The sequence below is a fragment of the Numenius arquata genome, chromosome 3 (assembly GCF_964106895.1).
Source record: "Numenius arquata chromosome 3, bNumArq3.hap1.1, whole genome shotgun sequence".
NCBI classification, from domain to species: domain Eukaryota; kingdom Metazoa; phylum Chordata; class Aves; order Charadriiformes; family Scolopacidae; genus Numenius; species Numenius arquata.
Window position 1 is genome coordinate 54,483,460 of NC_133578.1, and position 18,892 is coordinate 54,502,351.

The following is an 18,892-nucleotide window of genomic DNA, read 5'->3' on the forward strand; positions in this document are numbered from 1 at the left end:
ATGGGAACTGGATTCCAGATCTGGAGTCAGGAACACACGGATCGGGATCAAAGGCAGATGAACAGACAGAGTCCTCTCTGGATGTCGGCCATCGCAGGAAGGGGGGTGACCCTTTGATCCCTCAGCTTTTATACTGAGCATGGGGCAGATGGGATGGAATACCCCAGTTGGTCAGGTTTGGGTCACCTGTCCTGTCCACTCCTCCCCACCGATGTGACCCCTCTACGTTTTTTCCGTTTCCGACCCTCTAAGGGGCAAATAACGAAATTGGCTGACCTTGGTTGTTATAGCAATAAATATAAGCAAGGGCCTCTCTGCATACCATTCCTTGGCATGGAGCACAAACATTGGTCTTATCATTCTGAGAACGAGCAGTTTTCTCCACAATATGCTATTAATTTCAGAGAGTTAGAGGAGGCCTAGCTAGGATGTAAAGTTACAGAACAGAAAATTGGTTCAGTTTTACTTCAAACCGGGACACACCAGGTGACACAGCACTGTGAGATCGGCTTCCTCCCCTGCAGTGCAAACCTGAGCACCCATCACCTCTCCCAGACCCTTGGACTGGTTGCCACGGAGCGTGCAGAAACCCATGAGACAGCCCTACTGTAGGCAGCCAGATACACCTCAGGTATTGATTCATTTTATATCCCCTAGACAACTTTAATCACAATGCCAACAGAGCGAAGCACCATCATCTGCCCCGTCACATTTCAAGCAATCTGTGCAAGAATAATCATCCAAAAACAAGCCCAGGGACAGTCATTTGCTCAAACCGCTCCAGCACACACCAGCTCTGGTGCTCCATTCCCTCTTCCACCTCACTCTGGCCCCCAGAGCGGCAGGTAGTGCCAAGCACCACTGATCTCAACTGAGCCAAGTCACTGTTGCTGCCTCTGTCCATCAGCCCTCTGTCAGTCCTCATCTTGCCATAAGCTCTTCTGTTGCTAAAGCTACCATAACGTTCCACTGTGGTCTCCTCCTGTTTAAATGCAAACAAGCCCACCAAGAAGACTCACTGTTGCAAGCAAACAGCCAAGAAAAACCATCAAAAGGACAAAAGAGTCCCTGACGGCAGCTCTGGAAGGGACACACAGGACTCTATGCTTGGATGCTTCTGCCTCCTGGGGAAGCCCCAAAAGCAGCAGTGGTGTAGGGCCAGAGATGGCAGTCCTGCAGCTGAACATGGGGAAAGCTAATGTTTGCTTTTCAGGGCTGTTACGTAAGTTTACACAGCTCTGTCAAGTTTTGCACACTATGCATGAAATACAAACAATAAGTTCTCACCTCGTGCTGCCCAGCAGCCAAACTATTCTTCCATGGTTCTCTGCTGCTTGGTGACCCACCAACAGGTCACCTTTAACCACAAAACATGGGAGACCATCACATTGAGTCACACTGAAAGCGGAGTTCATGGCTCCTAACAAGACCTCACGCAGACAGGGACCCTCCTGGGATGCCCCAGCTGTTGTCTACGATTGTCTCCTGAGAATTACCAAAAAAAGTGCTTGCTCTCATAGTTGATAAATGTGGTAGTGTTAAATACAAAGTCCAGGAATGGGAAGTGCATAGATTATATCAGCTTCACATAGTCTGTGGAGGAATTAAAGGACCTTGACCTGCTTACAATCATTTTTGCTATTATAACTAATCTCTGCTGAAGTCTCCTCAAGCCCACATCTCATCGACATTTTTTTATAATCATGATGTTTTCCATGTTTCTAAGCATTACCAGCAGGCTCCAGAACAAAATACCACATTGTCTGCCTCAGTTCTTTTTCTGAGATATACAGCAACATAGGGACCAATGAACCAGGAGGGCCTTCTATGCACTTTGAAGGAAAAGCAGAAATGCTTTGAGCCTGATTTTACAGAGATTAAATATTAACGACCCAATACTCACTATGCTTCTGTTTAGGGAAACGTAAGAGCTTCATCTATAATTGATGTCTTCTGTAGTGACTCAAAGTGCACATAGGCAAAAGAGAAATAAAAACAGGCTAGGGTAGTCATTCTTTTCAGACATGATTATGCTACTGCTTTGAGTCTCAGAAGGTGACTCAAAGTTGTCTCATGTGGGAACTAGAGGCTATTTCTGCAGAACTCCTCTGATGCCAGTGGAGTGCCACATGGGGATGGTTTATCACCCACACAGAACATTTTGTACCACTGGGGCTTTGTATTTCTCAGCAGACCACACTTTGGGGCTGCTTTTAGAAAGATTGTTGGACTGCATTATACTGCTGTACTGTCTCTTCGCTATATATTTATACTGGAAACTCTGCAACTTCTGCTGCACTTTTTTACATCGCAGCAGCCAACCTGTGCTAGGCATTTTACAAAGTTATGAAGAGCTAATTCCCTGCCCAAAGAGAATGTTTACAGCAGGGTTTGCTTGAACTTCCAGCAGCATACCAGGATAATCAGGCTGGTATCTGAGAGTCTCTTGTGGAGCCTTTCACTCCTCCCTCTTCTTTGGATAGAGGAAGCTCAAAACAGATGAATCCAGGGAGCAGAAGGAACAAATAAAGCTTGATATGTTGTTGAGTCAACAAAATTTGCTGTACTTGCTCCATCCTTCCCTGCAACCCACATTGTACATGTAGAATTGGATGCTGGCTGAGGCAGGGAAAAGAGAGAAGAGGGGAAAGAAAGTCCAGGGGTTACCTACCACCTACCTACCACCAAGTCTCCTAAGAAGAATTCACCACAGTATTCCTAGACATTCAACTGTGTTCTTATTAACTTTTCCTGAAAAAAAAGGTCCGAAAAGTCCTTTTCCAGCAACCTGTTGGTTTTAAGAAAATGTGAACAGCACATGGCACAGAAATTTCTGGTGTCATTGGGTCTGGACGGGGAGTTTTCTCCCTCCACCACCTCTACACAAAAGGATAGGTCAGCAATTTAAAATCAGCACCTAAAATTCCAGGCTGTTTTAGTATCTATAGGTGGAACTGCATGGTAGAGGGTGATACTCAGTAGGAAAGAGAGAGGGTCCTCCAGTGAACACCAAGCCCCTGTTTCTGAACCCCCTCCTAAAGAAGTCCCTCTCTCTCTGCTGGTTACGTGGGTTTGCTGAAGCTCTTGCTGAGGCTAAAGCTACCCTTACTTAGCACCCCAAAACTCTTGGACATTGCCTTCAAAAGCCTCTCTACTGCCTGACTGAAAGCGTATGTTGTGATTTATGCAGCATGATCATTAATTTCTTCCACTGAACTGTATCGCCATCTTTTAAAATGCATAAAAAAATTGAGCAAGACAATCAACGTTTTTTGTGGTACTTTCTGCTTAACCAGTAGTGTCATGGATAGTGAGATATATTTAAAGTCTGCAGGATGGCTAAAAGATTAAGGTCCTTAAACTCTCTATTCAGTGGCTTTCTAACTGAGCTTCCTACCGAGAAAAGCCTGGGCAGTAACAATCTAACCCAAGTGAGTCACTTTACTGTGGAAAAAAGTAACTGCTTCTGAAGCTCCTGTATTGTATCTTTTACATTCAGCTGGAGAAATTTTCAGTATTCCAGAGGAAAAGAGAGCGAGAAATTCCTCCTACTCACTCTGGTCTTGTTCCTGATGCTAATTAAATACATCAAAGACGACGTATGGTATTTGAAGTTTGTGTACCGATACTTTAATCAAAACAGTATTTTTGTATTTGAATTCAAACTCAGGTTCAGATTGTGATATGAAAGAAAAAAGCAGGACCAAAAGCATACATAGCCTGATTTTTAAAAGCACAAGTCCATCACATTCCAGAAAAGCACTGTAACTTAGATGTACATGCAGATAGTACGGCATGAACACATACATAGGAAATATAAGCAGTGCCAATATTTAGGTTTTCCCACAAGCCCACCAAAACCCAAAATCTTTCCATTCTTGTCAATCCTGCACAACTGTGACTTTCCCCTGGCATGTAGTTCAAAATACATCTTTTGGTTCAGCATTTTTTCAGCTTGGGGAGGGGAGTGATGACCCAGAGACTTGCTCTCTCTCCTGTGAAAATCACACAATTTATCTCCAGGGGCAGTTTCTCTGCCTTTACTTCATAATGCTGCAAAAGGCCCAAGAACCCCATTTTTTCTGATTTAAGGAGTCATATGAACCAGATACTCACCGAATACACCAAAAAAGGCCAACTCACTAAGTAAGCCTGTACTCGTCTTGCTGTGAGCTCTTGGGGTACATTTGGAGCAAATGTCACCAGCAAGTATGTCCCTGTTACTGTCAGCGTTCCCCCTTTAAAGAAAAGGACACACTGTTTTAGTACAATAATATTTGTTAATCATGGCCATCCTTGCTCTCCAGCTGACTAGGAAATAGTTTCTAGAAGAAAATTTAAGTCCACTTAATCAGATCTGGGCTTAGGTACTTGAGTTGCCTTGTATTTGTAGTCTAGTATCTAGAGTAATTTTTATTAAAGACTCAAAGGATTTTGGAAATATGAAAAAAGCCATCAGTAAAGCCTCATGATTTAGGGTTCCAACTATGCAATGCATTTTCAAATATTCTCAATTCTAATACCAAGTGCACCACAAAAGAGAATCGATCCTTTGTATTTCTCACAGGCACAAAGCAGGTCACGTAAACTCATCCTAAACCAAATGGACAACTTACTTACTGAGGCAAACAGCTATATCATTAATCAGTGCAAATAAACACCACTCTCCCAAAATCAGTGTGGCCATAGAGATCTGCACCAGCTCTGGACCTGCCCTGGAAACATTAAGCGCAACAGATATGTTCCAGTCCAATGCTCATCCGAACCTGTCATGGAGCCAACACTTTGGCCGCTCCCTGTTGTATTTGCAGCCCTATGAACTGTTTTATAAAAGGCTGATTTGCAAAAGACTGTTCAGCCGTTAGGTTGCCAGGGCCCCTTTTCAAGGTCGAACTTGCATTATTGTGCTTTTAATAAAAATCTGGAAGTTCTGCTTTGTGGACAGCCAGCTGACAAACACAGATGTTCATTGAGGTATCGAGATAGAAATGAGCCGATCCTCAGCTCATAAGCTGTATTGGATTAAGGAAGATATTAACTAATCAATTTTTTTTTTTCAAGTAATCTTTAAAATTCTTGGCAAACCTACAAATCGGTGTGGAATACAAGGCTCAGGAATACAAAACAAAGCACATCCGGAGGACTTTGCTGGCACTGCTATTGCACATAGTTCCTTTGGAAAAGCAGAACTGTTCTATATTTATGTGCTTGCAAAAACATCACCATATTTCCCATCATACAGCTCATTCCTATGGAATGTAGCAACATTGTTAAATCCTTCTTGCAAAGTCGAACTCACAGAAATAAAATAAATCAGTGCTCAAACACTAGTTAAAGAAACACACAATGTATAAGGCCATAAGGGAAACATGATCAGTACAGGGAGGGGGGATTTTGAATGTAGCAACTGAGCTGGCAAACTTGGACCCCAAACCTAAATAAATATTATATAGTATTCCTGGAACAATACTGAACAGCTCTCTCCAAAACATTCATAAGAACAGCTGGGATGTCCTTGTTATAGTATGGACAATCAATTCTAGACGCTAGGAACCCCACAGAAATATCAGGTGCCCGTTAGCAACATCAGGTGCCCAAACCCCTGAAATACGCTTGTCTCTCACTATTACTGTGTTCAAGCTGGGCAGTTTTGATATGCAAAAAAATCTTGGACACAGACAAAAAGTTGACATGCTTTTACAGTGAAGACCGTGTTTCCCAGCAGAGCACTTGACAACATGATTATTTGTTCTTTGAAGTGATAAAATTAATACCAAAAGGGAGGTTGTCACTTTTAATTGAGCTTGAATTTTTGTGCAATGTCTATGCAGTAAGAAAAAAAATCATGTATTTGAATGAGTAACTCAATCACTTCATTGTTTTTATTAAAAATGTGTTGTACTCATAAATATAATACTAAATACAACCTCAGAGGCAAAAATAGACAATGAAAATAAATTTGAGCAATAAGGACACAAGGAATGAGTTATGGTTATAAGAGCAGAGGATTTGGGAATGCAGTATTTTCCACATGCACTGAAGAATCTCTCTCTTTTTGTCACTTCTTCCCAATTTTGTAAGTATCTGCCTCGAAACACTTGCTCGGGAAAGTGGGAGTGGGAAGGTGGGGGGCTGCGTGAGAGTTACAGCTTGCTAAGCATATGGCAACACACATGGCCATATTAGCAAAAGCTTACTTACCCAATATATCAGCAGCCCTCATGGTCTTCTTTAGGAACAAGACAGAAATAAATGCACTACCTAGAGCAGAAATATAAAGACATTTTTTATATTTGGTAAAATATCAAGTGCTACAGCAAAAAGCTGCCCTGGGCCAACTACAAACATATCTCATGGTTGTTGTTGTTGCACCATACCATGATACAACCAGCCAGGAGTCCATTCTGGCAACCAACCAACCCTCAGTTTTCGTAAGATTTTAAATATCCCGCAGGCTCTTACATGGTTGAAGAGATGCAATACCCTTCCCATCTCCTACGCAGACACTGCTTAAACTGCTCTGATTCAGTCATATGTGGAAGTGTCAGGAAAGCTGGGCACTGATCCGCCTTACCGTTCCACTCCCCATTTTGCCACCAACTCACTGCATGGACTTGTTCAAGGCAAATTGCCTCATAGAAGGATAAAATTCTGCTTATTTAGACTTCAGTGTATTAATACGAGAAAAGTAGCAATACAACAAAGAGGAAGAAAGCTAACGCAAAAGCATAATATTTAGTATGAACTAAGAAAGCGGTCGTGATGTCTGCAACAAGCAGGTGGAAGAACCAACATATATGTACCATAGAGGAGCACTGCCCATGGTTTTCTAGAGTGACTTGTAATGAGGAAAGGCAAAAATGGAAGTGAGCCCTGGAAATGACCTCCTGTTCTCTGGGCAACTCTTCCCTTGTCCAGCTCTCGCATCATTCCTGTGCCAGCTCCTAGCCCTGCCTCTCCTGGAAGGGCAGCAGTGGGTGGGTGGGCGGGCAGCAGTGGGGATCGGGCCAGGATTTCTGGTAAGCAGCTCAGCGTGGACGTGCTAGAGAGGAAGAAGGGGTTTGGACTTAAGAAGGATGAGACTGTTGGCCACCTGGGAGAAATGGCTCTATTCCAGCAGACAACATTAGAGCATCTACCTCTAAGGAGAGGCAAAAGAGGCTGAATAGCTCCTATGGAAAAGAGATGAGGAAAGGCCTTAGGGAGAGGTCCATTGCTAGTGTTAGATTCATTTAGAAACCTCAAAAAAAGACTCTGCCCAGGAGGGACAGTGAATCACAGAATCGCATGGGGTTGGAAGGGACCTCTGGAGATCATCTAGTCCAACCCCCCTGCCAGAGCAGGTCCACCTAGAGCAGGTTGCACAGGAACGTGTCCAGGCGGGTTTTGAATGTCTCCAGAGAAGGAGACTCCACCACCTCCCTGGGCAGCCTGTTCCAGGGCTCTGCCACCCTCAAAGTAAAGAAGTTCCTCCTCATGTTTAGGTGGAACTTCTTATATTCAAGTTTGTGCCCATTTCCTCTTGTCCTATCCCTGGGAACCACTGAAAAAAGACTGGCCCCATCCTCCTGACACCCACCCTTTAAGTATTTATAAGCATTGATCAGATCCCCCCTCAGCCTTCTCTTCTCTAGACTAAAAAGACCCAAGTTCCTCAGCCTCTCCTCATAAGGGAGATGCTCCAGGCCCCTAATCATCTTTGTAGCCCTCTGCTGTACCCTCTCCAGCAATTGCCTGTCCTTCTTGAACTGGAGAGCCCAGAACTGGACACAGTACTCCAGATGGGGCCTCACCAGGGCAGAGTAGAGGGACAGTGAAGGGACACGTTGAACCTAAATCATGGGATTCTGTTACAAGAGCTCTGTTCCTGCCTACAGCATGAAATTCTTGGTTTATTCTTGAAATGACAGTTCAACCTTTTTTCAACCATCTTTGCCTCATTATCTCTGTTGTTCTGATGGAAAATATAATTTGTGGTTAGCTAGATGTACTCTAGATAAATCTAGGGAGGTTCATACCAAGAGGTAAACAGAGAACTGGAATTCAGCATCATGTCATGTTATCCAGTCAGTAGAAAGCCAGATATAGCAGAAGTCATAATTGTAACCTGTATCAAGGGTGATGGAGATCTATGCAAACAAATAAGTGCAATAAAAGAATCTTCAACTGAAAATGCCTCACTGAAAGTAAGCTGACTGACATGGTTTTCTTTATTCAATATTTCAATGACAACTTTGCTGGAGAAAAGACAGTGGTATCCAGGCAACACTGGTAATAGCAGAGCTACCTACGTTTAGAAAAGAGAGAGGACAAAACCCAGGAAAGAAGCAGCAGCAACCCAAGATAGTGCAGGAATTAATTACTGCTCTGTCTCCCTGCTGTCGCAGCTCTCCCAAACTCCACCTCAGCCCACCCACTGTCACAGCAAAGACTGGTTGCTTAATGAACTGATGCCTCAGTGATATTTTTTTTTTTTTTTTAATCTCCCTTTGTCTGGGCTCTCTGCATTCAGCAGAGATCTAGTAAATGCAATTTAGGGTTCAATTCCAGTGTTGGCATCCAATTTGGGGTGAGATGAGTTATGCCCAAGATTCCACTGCCTGCTTCTCTGGAGATGGCAAATGGCAGCTTGGGGGGATCACAATCTTGGAGGTTGGCAGTGGGCACAGGGAAGCACTGGAATGCATCCAGATAATGAAACTTGTCAATCAGCCTGTCATCCACTTTAATAATGCATTCAAATGTGGAAAGCTCTTTCTCCAGAGATAGCTGGTAATGCACAAGAGATCATGAGCTTAACAGAAAGTATGTATAATTAATGCTCTTTATGATGTGTAATGTGTAGAGGAATCTAAAAATAGGAGAGGTTTTAAGAACATAGATTAGTCCATCTGGGATGACTGGAGGTAAAACTGAAGTAGGAGGGAAGGCACAACACCAAGGTGAGGAGAGTGAGACTCAGGAGAGACTCTGAACACAGAAAACAACTACCCCTGTGGATAAGCCACCAACACTTCATATGCATTCAAGTGAATAAGAAAAGCAAATGGGGTAAATCTAAGTGAAAAACCAGAGAACAGTTACACAGAACTGCTGAGATGCTAGAGGACATACATGACTGATCAGCAGCCTGGCAAACTCTGGCTGTTACCTTCAGGGCTGAATTTTAAGGAAGTTCCAGTAGCACAGCCAAGAGAGCACCTTCTTACTACACACTGCCTAACAGAATATTTAATTTTTTTTATTTATTTTGTTAATTTTCTGGGGTTTAAGCTCCATACATTTGACTTTTAGATAGCCTTTTATGTTCTTCAGATTGCAGGGTAGGTTTGAACCAGGTTAAATTAAAGAAACTAAGGACAGATTGTCTTGACGCAGACAGTAGCTCAGTAGAAACAACGAGCCAGAGGAGGAGGGGGATGAAGGGAGCCCATGAGCCCCAGGAACACAGGCTGCCCTTTACTCGCTTTGCCGCTTTCCCTGGCCAGCAACACAAATGGCAGGCACTAACATGCACCCCGGGAGCCCAGTGAGAAATTCACAGCCCTCACAGCTTCTCTGCCCTTCTTCCTTAACTCCTTTGGGCTCCAGCTCACAGCCTCAGGTGCATTTAGCTGCTTAAGATATTAACTCCTCCAGAAAAGGCAGTTTAAGACAATACATTATATGACCAACACATTCGCCCCACCATCTCCTCTCTGCCTGATGGCCTCCAAGCTGACCCCACTGTGAGCAGGAGGTTGGGTTAGGAACCTCCTGAGGTCCCTTCCAACCTGAGTTATCCCAAGACCTTGTGAAACCTTGGCAGAAGAGTAAGCGGGCAGCCAGAGGCCACAGCTAAGCCCACCAGATATATGAATTAAAGACCTTACTGTGTCCCACATTCAGCTCCCAAATGCAGCCCTGCTGAAATCCCTGTGCTCAACTCCCCAGACTCTCCGCCCCTTCGTTACCATCCCTCAGACTACAGGCAAGGCGTCTCCTGTCTTCCCACCTCTCCTCCTCAACACCAGTGATGTTACACCCTCATGCTTTCATCCTAGCCAGCTTCCCCTTCACCATGATTTCGCACCATCACCACAGCATGAGTCTAACTTCCTACCACCCAGCCCCAATTTTCCCTTTCCCATGCCGAAGTCCTCTTGTTCCCCCCTCTGTCACAGAAGCTGTGTGCCTCCTCCTCCCACGCCATTATACTGATGTGGGAAATAAATCACTGAACATTACGTTCAGATCTACAGATGAATAGACCAAAGAACTTGGGCAATTGCTGTGCTGAAAAGTATTAATGTGTCTTTGCAACTGTTCGTTTGTTTGCCTGTTTTTTTTAAAAAGCTATAGGCAGTTACAGAGATTGAGATCTGTGTCAGAGGGAGGAATAGCCTCTGATTTATTTTTTTTTAATTGGTCAGCAATAGAATACAACAATACAGAAATGCAGACAAAAACAATTGTGTCAAAGTGTAAGCTGGCAACAGCTTGGCAGCAAAACAAGCCATTTATCACTGTTCTGAAGCCTCATTGGTTTGGAGCCACTGATTTTAGCAATACGACACACACACAACTCTAAGCCCGAACTGTCAGCTTGCAGCAAAGACTACATCCCTGGTTATCTGAGAAGACTTGTATACTTCTGAGTGAATCAGGACATTTTTAGCTTTTTAACTGATTACTAAGGTAAAACTTTCAAAGCTAGGCACAGGTCCTACTCCCACTGGGAGCAGTGGCAGAGAGCCTGCAAGATCAAGAGAAGGGCAGAAAATCTGCAAGATGATCTGTCAAGGATTAAACATTACAGAGCCAACACATCCTAAAGAAATCCTTGAGTTCGTTTCATGCCTTGATTGCATCATGCTTATATTAATATCCACAAATTGAGAAGCAGATAGGTCCTGTAAAAATATCTATATCTGTATGACAGAGCCTTTCTGTAGGCTCATTAAACTCTTCAATCTGGAAATACAGAGTATTTCAAATGAAAAAATATTATGACTTGGCACTACATCAAAATCATGACAAATAAAAACTATTGGGTAGAAAACGGAAAAAAAAGAGTTTGTTCAGGAGCTTAATAGTTATGTTGAAACGACTTCATCTTCTCATACATCAGCATAAAACAGGCTGGTCTGTATTCATTATTGAATGAATATATTCACATTATTAAATTAATATATATCACTGCAGTATGTGAATTTCAATTTAAATTGAAAAAAATGGTAGAAAATGTCCATTTCTGATATACAATTAAGTGCCTTAAGGGAGGGCTGTAGTAGTGCTACATATAGCTTAGTCAGCTGCTCATTCTCTTAGGAGAGTGATCATTTACGATTATCTCCATATGTAGGTTTTCTCCAGCACAACCAGAAATAAAGTGTAGCATGATATGTGGGTTCTGCCACTAGCAGACACTGAATGGTGAGAACCCAGATCATAAAACAACTCCTCTGCCTCCCAAATGTGAAAGCTGCGGTTAGGATTGTTTCTTGTTTGTTTCTTTAAGAAAGGGAAAATACACAACAGGAGAAGTTAAAGATAGAAAATACATACTGAACCGTAGAGTGTATTTTCTATATTTTGTCCAATCCAACCTTAAAAAATCTCAAATGAAAGAGTGTCCATCACTTATTTTTCCTACCTAAAACTATTTCACAAGTAAGTATATTTCATTATTAAGTTGTTTTCCTGGTACTGAGGCTATTTATGAATCTCATCTTTTTACCTCTATTTTTATTGTCAGGTCTTACACTAAATAATTCCTTTCATAACTGTTCATAAGTTCAAATATCAGTATATCCTTCCTTTTCCTCTTTTCAGTTCTTAGATGAGCTTTATGTACTATTTTAAATCGATTAGTACTATAATAGACTGCTGCTGTCTTGTCCAATAGTTTTCCCATAAAACCACAAAATTTAATATTTGCCTCCAATGTTTATTCTGTTAAGCTTAACAGATTCAGCCAGATAAAGGCATTTAAATCCACCCATTTTGCAGAATACTTTTGTACCCATTTCACTGGCGGTCTGGATGAAATACCAAAGGAAGAGTACTAGCCATGATTCAAAGACTGTTGTTTAATGTTTGCACCTCTCCCAGTTTGTGCAACAAGAAAAACATTCCACTTTGAGACCAAGCATTTGTGCTGTTTTCTGCAGCACAGGGGGCAGAGGAGAACAGGTCTTCCTGAGCAAGTATCAGTAGAGGTAGACTTAGATTAGATCTCAGGAAGAAGTTCTTTACCGTGAGGGTGGTGAGACACTGGAACAGGTTGCCCAGGGAAGTTGCGGATGCCCCATCCCTGGAGGTGTTCAAGGCCAGGCTGGATGGGGCTTTGAGCAACCTGATCTAGTGGGAGGTGTCCCTGCCCATGGCAGGGGGCTTGGAACTCGATGATCTTTAAGGTTCCTTCCAACCCAAACCATTCTATGATTTCCACAGGGGATCCAGAGGCTGTGCATGAAGAGGAGGGCAAGAAAAAAGGCTGAACTGAGGAGGTTTCTGGTCACAAGAGGAATGTAGTTTAGCTGAAGGATAGTGTGAAAAAATTATTTTTAAAAAGTGCCCAAGCATTTTTATTAAGCACATTCAGAAGGAAAGGAGCTGGTTTGGAGAAAGGAGCTGTGCTCACAGTCTTGAAGCAAACTAAAATATACCTCTCCCATGCAAAGTGCTACTGGGGGAGACAGAACGACAGGAAGCACAGACAGCCCCTAATACCCATGCACAAAGCAGGAGGACAGGCAAGTCCCTGTGCACTCTGTGGGCACTGACAGATAAATCACAGCTGATTTTGAGTACCTGTAGTACCATCTCCATGGTGCAGTCCGCATACAGACTGATAAATCCAAGCCTGAGAATCTCTCTGCCCTGAGGCTATTAGCTTAAAACCTCCTTCATCTTATCCTGCCTACATCTCAGATATACCTTTTTGCTCAAGGGGAGGGCCGGAGCTCAAGGAAAACCAGGCTGCTGACCTACTGTGGGTCATTTTGGGGTAGACGAGGGAGAGGATCAGGTATGAGGAGCATGGGTGCATTTGGACCTGGTGAGACCTGTGTCTGCTTCAGGGACATAGATCTGTGTCAAGGAGAATTAGCACAAATTTGGAGAAACCTAAGAATGCCTGTATGCGTAGCCAGAGTTAAACAGAGAGCTAGCTCTGCCCAAGGCACTTGGGAACAAATTCATCACAGCTAATTGACTACTCAAACCTATTCTTAGTTTATGTGATAGATATTAATGGTGTACTGAATACAAAGGAAGATATTACAGAATTTAGTCAGTTGGTACATGACCTCTTGATAGCTATCCTGCACACTGAACATGTAACAATTCTAACATGATTAAATATTAGTACTGGAAAAGTGGTGGACAAAACATGAAACAGCTTTCCCCATATTTAATGCCAATATCCTAATAAAAAAGCAAGCCAAATATCAGAGGAATTGCTCAAAAGAGAGACCATTAAGGTGAGCTTAATTCTGGAAACTGGATTATAGCACATACACACTGCAGAGAGAAGGAAGAACCCTGAAAAACCTTTTGTTGCATCTTCTAGACAAGTACACATATACTATTTTAAAGAATAATCTGGTGAATGTTTCCCAGTTCTCATTTGTAACAGAGTTCTCAAAATCCCAAGTTCTTTACCACAAAGATGTTACATTACAGTGAGTGGGAGAAATCCATTTCTACGAGAATATTTGAGAATCTTTTTCCTAAAGCACCATCAGGGATATAAATTTTCAAAGCCTAAAGCAATTTCTTGCCCCACAGCTATTTAGAGGGAGCACATGAAAATGCAAAGGGATCTCAACAATGTCAGTCTAAGCGAGTTAAGTGTAAACCAACTCTCTATAGAATTATGAAACCTGCAGAAGAAATTATCTCTGATACCGCTGGCCTCTTCTCATCCCCTCCCCTCCAAGTTATTTCTACAGGCAAAAGCAAGACAATGAGCTAAAAACCACAGCAGCCTAAAATTACCCAAGCTACATGTAAAACATGATTTTTAATTTTTAAGTATAAAAAGCTTTTTAATGATCACATCAAACATGTATTACTCCTCCACTTTTAAATTAAAAATTTACCAATTTCTCCTCTTGAAGAAAACAACTGCTGTCTTCTCAAACTATTTAAAACCCTGAGCAGATGTAGAGCTTGCATCATTGCAACCACACACAGAAATACTTCCACTGTGAAAGAAGAAAAATATAGTCTTTGTCGCTTAACTCTAAGAAAAAAAATACAATTAAAATCTACTGGTGTCATGCCAATTCATGGTCTGTGGTGTTGGATTTTTTCTAAAACAGAGCCATCGGAAGCACCCAGCTCAATAGAATGAGACACGAACTTTTCACTATTTAATTGATACCGTGTTAAGTGCAAAATTCAGTTGGATGCAGTTAAATGTGGTAGCAGAGCATAATAGATGGTGGCTCCATCTATTTTAAGACCCAGGATGCTTCCCGTCTCAGAGGTCTGGAGATATATGATGGGTACAACCCAAATCCATTCTGGGCAGAGACACCAGTCTGCCTTTTCCTTCTCCAAAACCCTGGTTTCCAAGCAAAGGAAACTTTCCATGCAGACCCAGAGTGACAGGGATCTTTAGAGAATCCCTTAGATGGCTGGGTGTACTGCAAAGCACGTTTTCCCTCAGTACACCACAGGCACTGAGTACCCAATGTCAGAGAGAGTCAGCTCCTACCATGTGAGATGTGTTGACACCAAATTTCAAAAAAATACTTATCAGAAGGGTGGACTTAGGGTTCAGATTCACATTTGGAGTTTTTTATCAAGTGCTTAATTTCTTCATTTAAAAAATTAACTTATCAAAGACACACGTTCAACAATACTGCAAAACAGCTGCAAATTAGACTGTGCAAAGTCCACCTAAAATAGGTCACAACTTAATGAGAAAAATATTTCTTAATCTTTTAACTTGGAAGACCTGCTGCCTAAACTATCCTCTGCCCAGTTGTTAGCAGATGATGCACATGTCTCCTGGTCCGTTTTTCAATGCTCTAAACCATGGACTCTTGTAAAACGAAAAGGATGCTCTCTCTTTCTGGCTTTAATTTCAGAAGACAGGAGAGTATCTAATGGTAGGAAGTATTACTGGGATGTTATTGTTGTAATTGGCTGTCTACATCAGTTCTACTTTCCCTTCCTTAAGGGAATGTTTGCTAGACTAAATAAAATTTCAGATATCTCTATTGTTTGGGCTATGAAATGGATACTGTCAGCTAATATAGGGGAATGGAATATAAGATATTAAAGTGCTTTCTGGCATCTTCCAGGATAAGCATTTTGGGTCAGTTTAAGAAAGAAAAAAAAGGTGGGTGAGAATTTTGATAAGATATAAAAGTTATGAAAATGGCTTCTTGGTATTTGTTATGAGTAAGGGGAAGTGGAGAATGGAGGAAACAGATGCAACATTTCTTTGCATATTGCAAAGGTAAAGAAGAAGGAATCTGCCCAGATAAAAATCAACCTTAAGTGTGACCTCTTGTTGTAGCAGTTTAATGACCAGTGGAATTTTTTTCCCCTCCCACTGCTTTTCACTTCTTTCTAGTTTTCTATATTTGCATTTGATTCAGTTTGGGCAACAAATTAGGTTGGTCAATGCCCCTTTATGTTCATAGACATCTGGAAATGTCTGCAATTGTTAAAGATATAACTACCGCTACCAAAATTGCACTGGGACATGTCATATTAATTTACATTTTCATCTCAGGTAATATCTCATTCCTTTCTCTGAGAAATCTTTCCTACAATGGTGAACTACCGTGGCTTTATGTCTCATTCTCCAAAATTCTGCAATAGTTTAACATTAAAGGTTACAGTAAATTGCCTGCAGTTTCCTTCTCCCACTATCTCTTTGTTAAATTGCACCCACATATGGCTGGCTGGCTCCTTCCACTACAGTCGGGCAGCCCACAGGGAGGATAATTCATCTTTTCTACTTTCCTATGCAGAATCCCTCACTGCAATGTCACTTCCAAGCACGAAACTGGTAGCTAGAGACAGACTGTGAAATGTTATCACTTGTCAATAGCAAGCGAATGAGCTCCACATACGCAGAGCTGTTGTGGTACCTCAGCCCTGGATGGTTCAGCTGTGGATATGAAGTGGCTCAATTAAGGGATACAGCTGTACCTGTATTCCTGTTTTCACAGTGTCTGTACAATATTGCCCTGCACACTCTTGCTTTGCATTAGCACAACATGATAACATATTTTAAAATGAATGTTTCTTTATCAAAGAAACAGACATCTAATACCTGTCAATACCTTAACTACAAAAAAGCACATGAAGGAAAGAGTAAGATCGTATCAAATGAGTCCTATGCAGAAGACCTCTGCTAAAGTCCAATTAATCTGCACACGAAGGAACAAATGAACAACTTTGATAATGTCCAAAAATAAACTAAACATTTCAGGAACTTTCTAGGCCCTTTTGTCACACACTGCAGAGAGTAAAGCAAGTTTGCCCGTGTCAACATGAATCATGGTGATGGGCAGGGAACAGGCAGCAGAAACCGCTTGGTGTGACCATAGAAAACAGGTTGTAGGTACTCAGGATCAGACCACAGCTCTGTGCAGTCAGCAGGATGCCAGCCCCTGCCCTGGGGGCTTGCAGAGCCAGCAACGCTGGTACAGCCCTGGGTGAGCAACTGTCAGGAACGAACAGAGCACAGAGAGACACAAAACTATGGAAAAAAAGATATTAGAAGAGTCTCTGGATTAAGTAGTGGGTTTGTGTTAAACTGTTGGCTCGTGTAATTGTATGAATAATTTCTTTTCAAACCACAACATTAACATTTTCCCCTTGCGTTCCTGCCACAGTTCCCGCAGTATTATTCCTCGTCACAAACAAGCGTTTGATTCAAGTATGTACCCGAGCGAAAAAATGGCAAACCATCTCACCTATGACAGACACACATCCCAGTGGAGCGACAATGGCAATGGGGGCAAATCCATAGGCTATGAAATTGCCCACCTCTCCAAGCCCCAGGAGGGTAATCCCGCACCACCACAGCTTGCTCGTGTAGTAGGGCTTCGGCTCTGTTTGGCAAGCCAGTCGGAGATGAGAGCATTTCTAGAAAATTAATTATTAGGAACAGGCATGAAAAGAAAGACTTCCATTGTGTTCTAATGTCTGACAAAAGTGGAATAATTAAGGGAGCTGTCAACTTCAAACTCCAGATGCGTCAAGGTTTTCTTTTTAAACACGACTTTCAGCTTGATGTTGCAGACACTGCTTTGTGTTAACTCAGTGCTGCTTCAGACATGCTTTCTTAGCGACTGAAAAATTAGACTTCTGAATAATCCCAAAAAATATTAAGTGAATACTAGCTAATACTTCCTAGCTATCACTGCACGCCCCTGTTCTTCTCCCAAAGCAAAGCTCGTCAGTTGTGCTGTGAATCTGGAAACACTCAAAGGCAGGCGATGGGGCAAAATCAGAACAGTGGCAACAAACTGGAGAAGGAGACCAGATGCCATGGTGTTCCTGCTCCCTGATACACATCCTCGCCAGAACTACAATTTAAAAAAGAAAAAGACAGCACTTAACCAAATCTGCTGTGGGAGGACTCTAAATTAATTAGGTAGAATTTAGGATTTGGTTACAATCTCCTGTTTGACCTTAGAAGATGATCTTTGGTAAAGCATTATTTTCAGAAGGAAAACCAGCTATACCTGTGTCAACAGGTGTAATATATAGTCAAGTAATACTTCATCAACACTTCTTGTTACATGGCGAAGGTATCATTGACACATGTTGTAATTGTTTTTTCTCTGGCTATACAGCAATAACCTACATACAACAAGATAATCTGACTTTGATCACACTGGTCTTCTGAAACAGAGTCCAGGCAGTCTCCATCGGGAAGGTGTTGTGATTGGGAAGGATGTGATGTTTACCACATTTGTTCTGCAGAATATTATTTCCTTTCTCAAATTCCTCACTGGCCTCTCTGCACAGGGAGGGAAATGGGTCAAAAAATTTGGAAACCAAATGATACAACTATTGTAGTATAAATGGTGGTAAAATACTTTTTTTTTTTTCCCCATCACTTGATGTTTGATTTTGGAAGAGTCCCTGCAGAGCCCCAGGGAAATTGTAAACAATTTTCCTCATACTCCCATTCTACTCTGTAGGCTACGCTACAGAGTATGGGCCAAACACTAACGGTTGTGATACACCAGAGACTCAGTCAGTCCTCTTGTTGAGAAGATGCAGCCCATTATTGCAGCTTCATGCTGTGGGACATGTTCAAGAGACGAAATCCTAGGAGGAGGTTTAGTCCTCCAAGCAGAAAGGGAGCATAAGGAAATCATATTTCCCTGAGCCACAGACCAGCAATTTATAGTAACATACAGGATTTTGCATGTTCCATTTTTATAAACAAACAAACAAGAAGCCCAATAAAGATCCAATTGAAATGAATATTAAATACTACTAAAATCAAGAATCCAAGTTTCTGCTGAAAACTAAATAGGATAAGTTCTTAACTGAATCCTGAACTCTGGTTTCTCCCCAGATTCTCGTAGGAATAACCCTTGAGGGCACAGCGTAATTGAGAAGATGTGCAATGAATACAGGAGGGTGAGCTTATCGGTTCCCCTACTGCCTTCTTTCTCCAGATGTCTCCCGCCTTTGCATAGTAATGTGTGTGGATGGTATTTAGGTGGAGGCTGTTTACAATCCAGCTGAAATACATTGCAAATGGTGGGCTGTTCTTTAGCTGACAAGCTAGAGGGAAGAGAGGGAAAATAACTGACATGGTGGGAAAGGGATCCTGAACAATAAAATTTGGCCTGTCCATTGAAAGAGAGTGTGAAAATAAATGTTGACATCTAGGGCAAGTCATTACTCATATTTATAA

The 18,892-nt window shown here is 42.0% G+C and overlaps 1 protein-coding gene across 1 annotated transcript in view; it reads right to left on the bottom strand.

Moving 5' to 3' along the window:
• Positions 1-18,892, bottom strand: part of NIPAL2 (NIPA like domain containing 2) — a 51,135-nt gene that overhangs the window by 13,423 nt on the left and 18,820 nt on the right. The window contains 3 exon segments of the mRNA XM_074145505.1: positions 4,117-4,238; positions 6,202-6,261; positions 16,929-17,100. Of these exon segments, the coding sequence (XP_074001606.1) occupies positions 4,117-4,238; positions 6,202-6,261; positions 16,929-17,100 (354 nt within the window).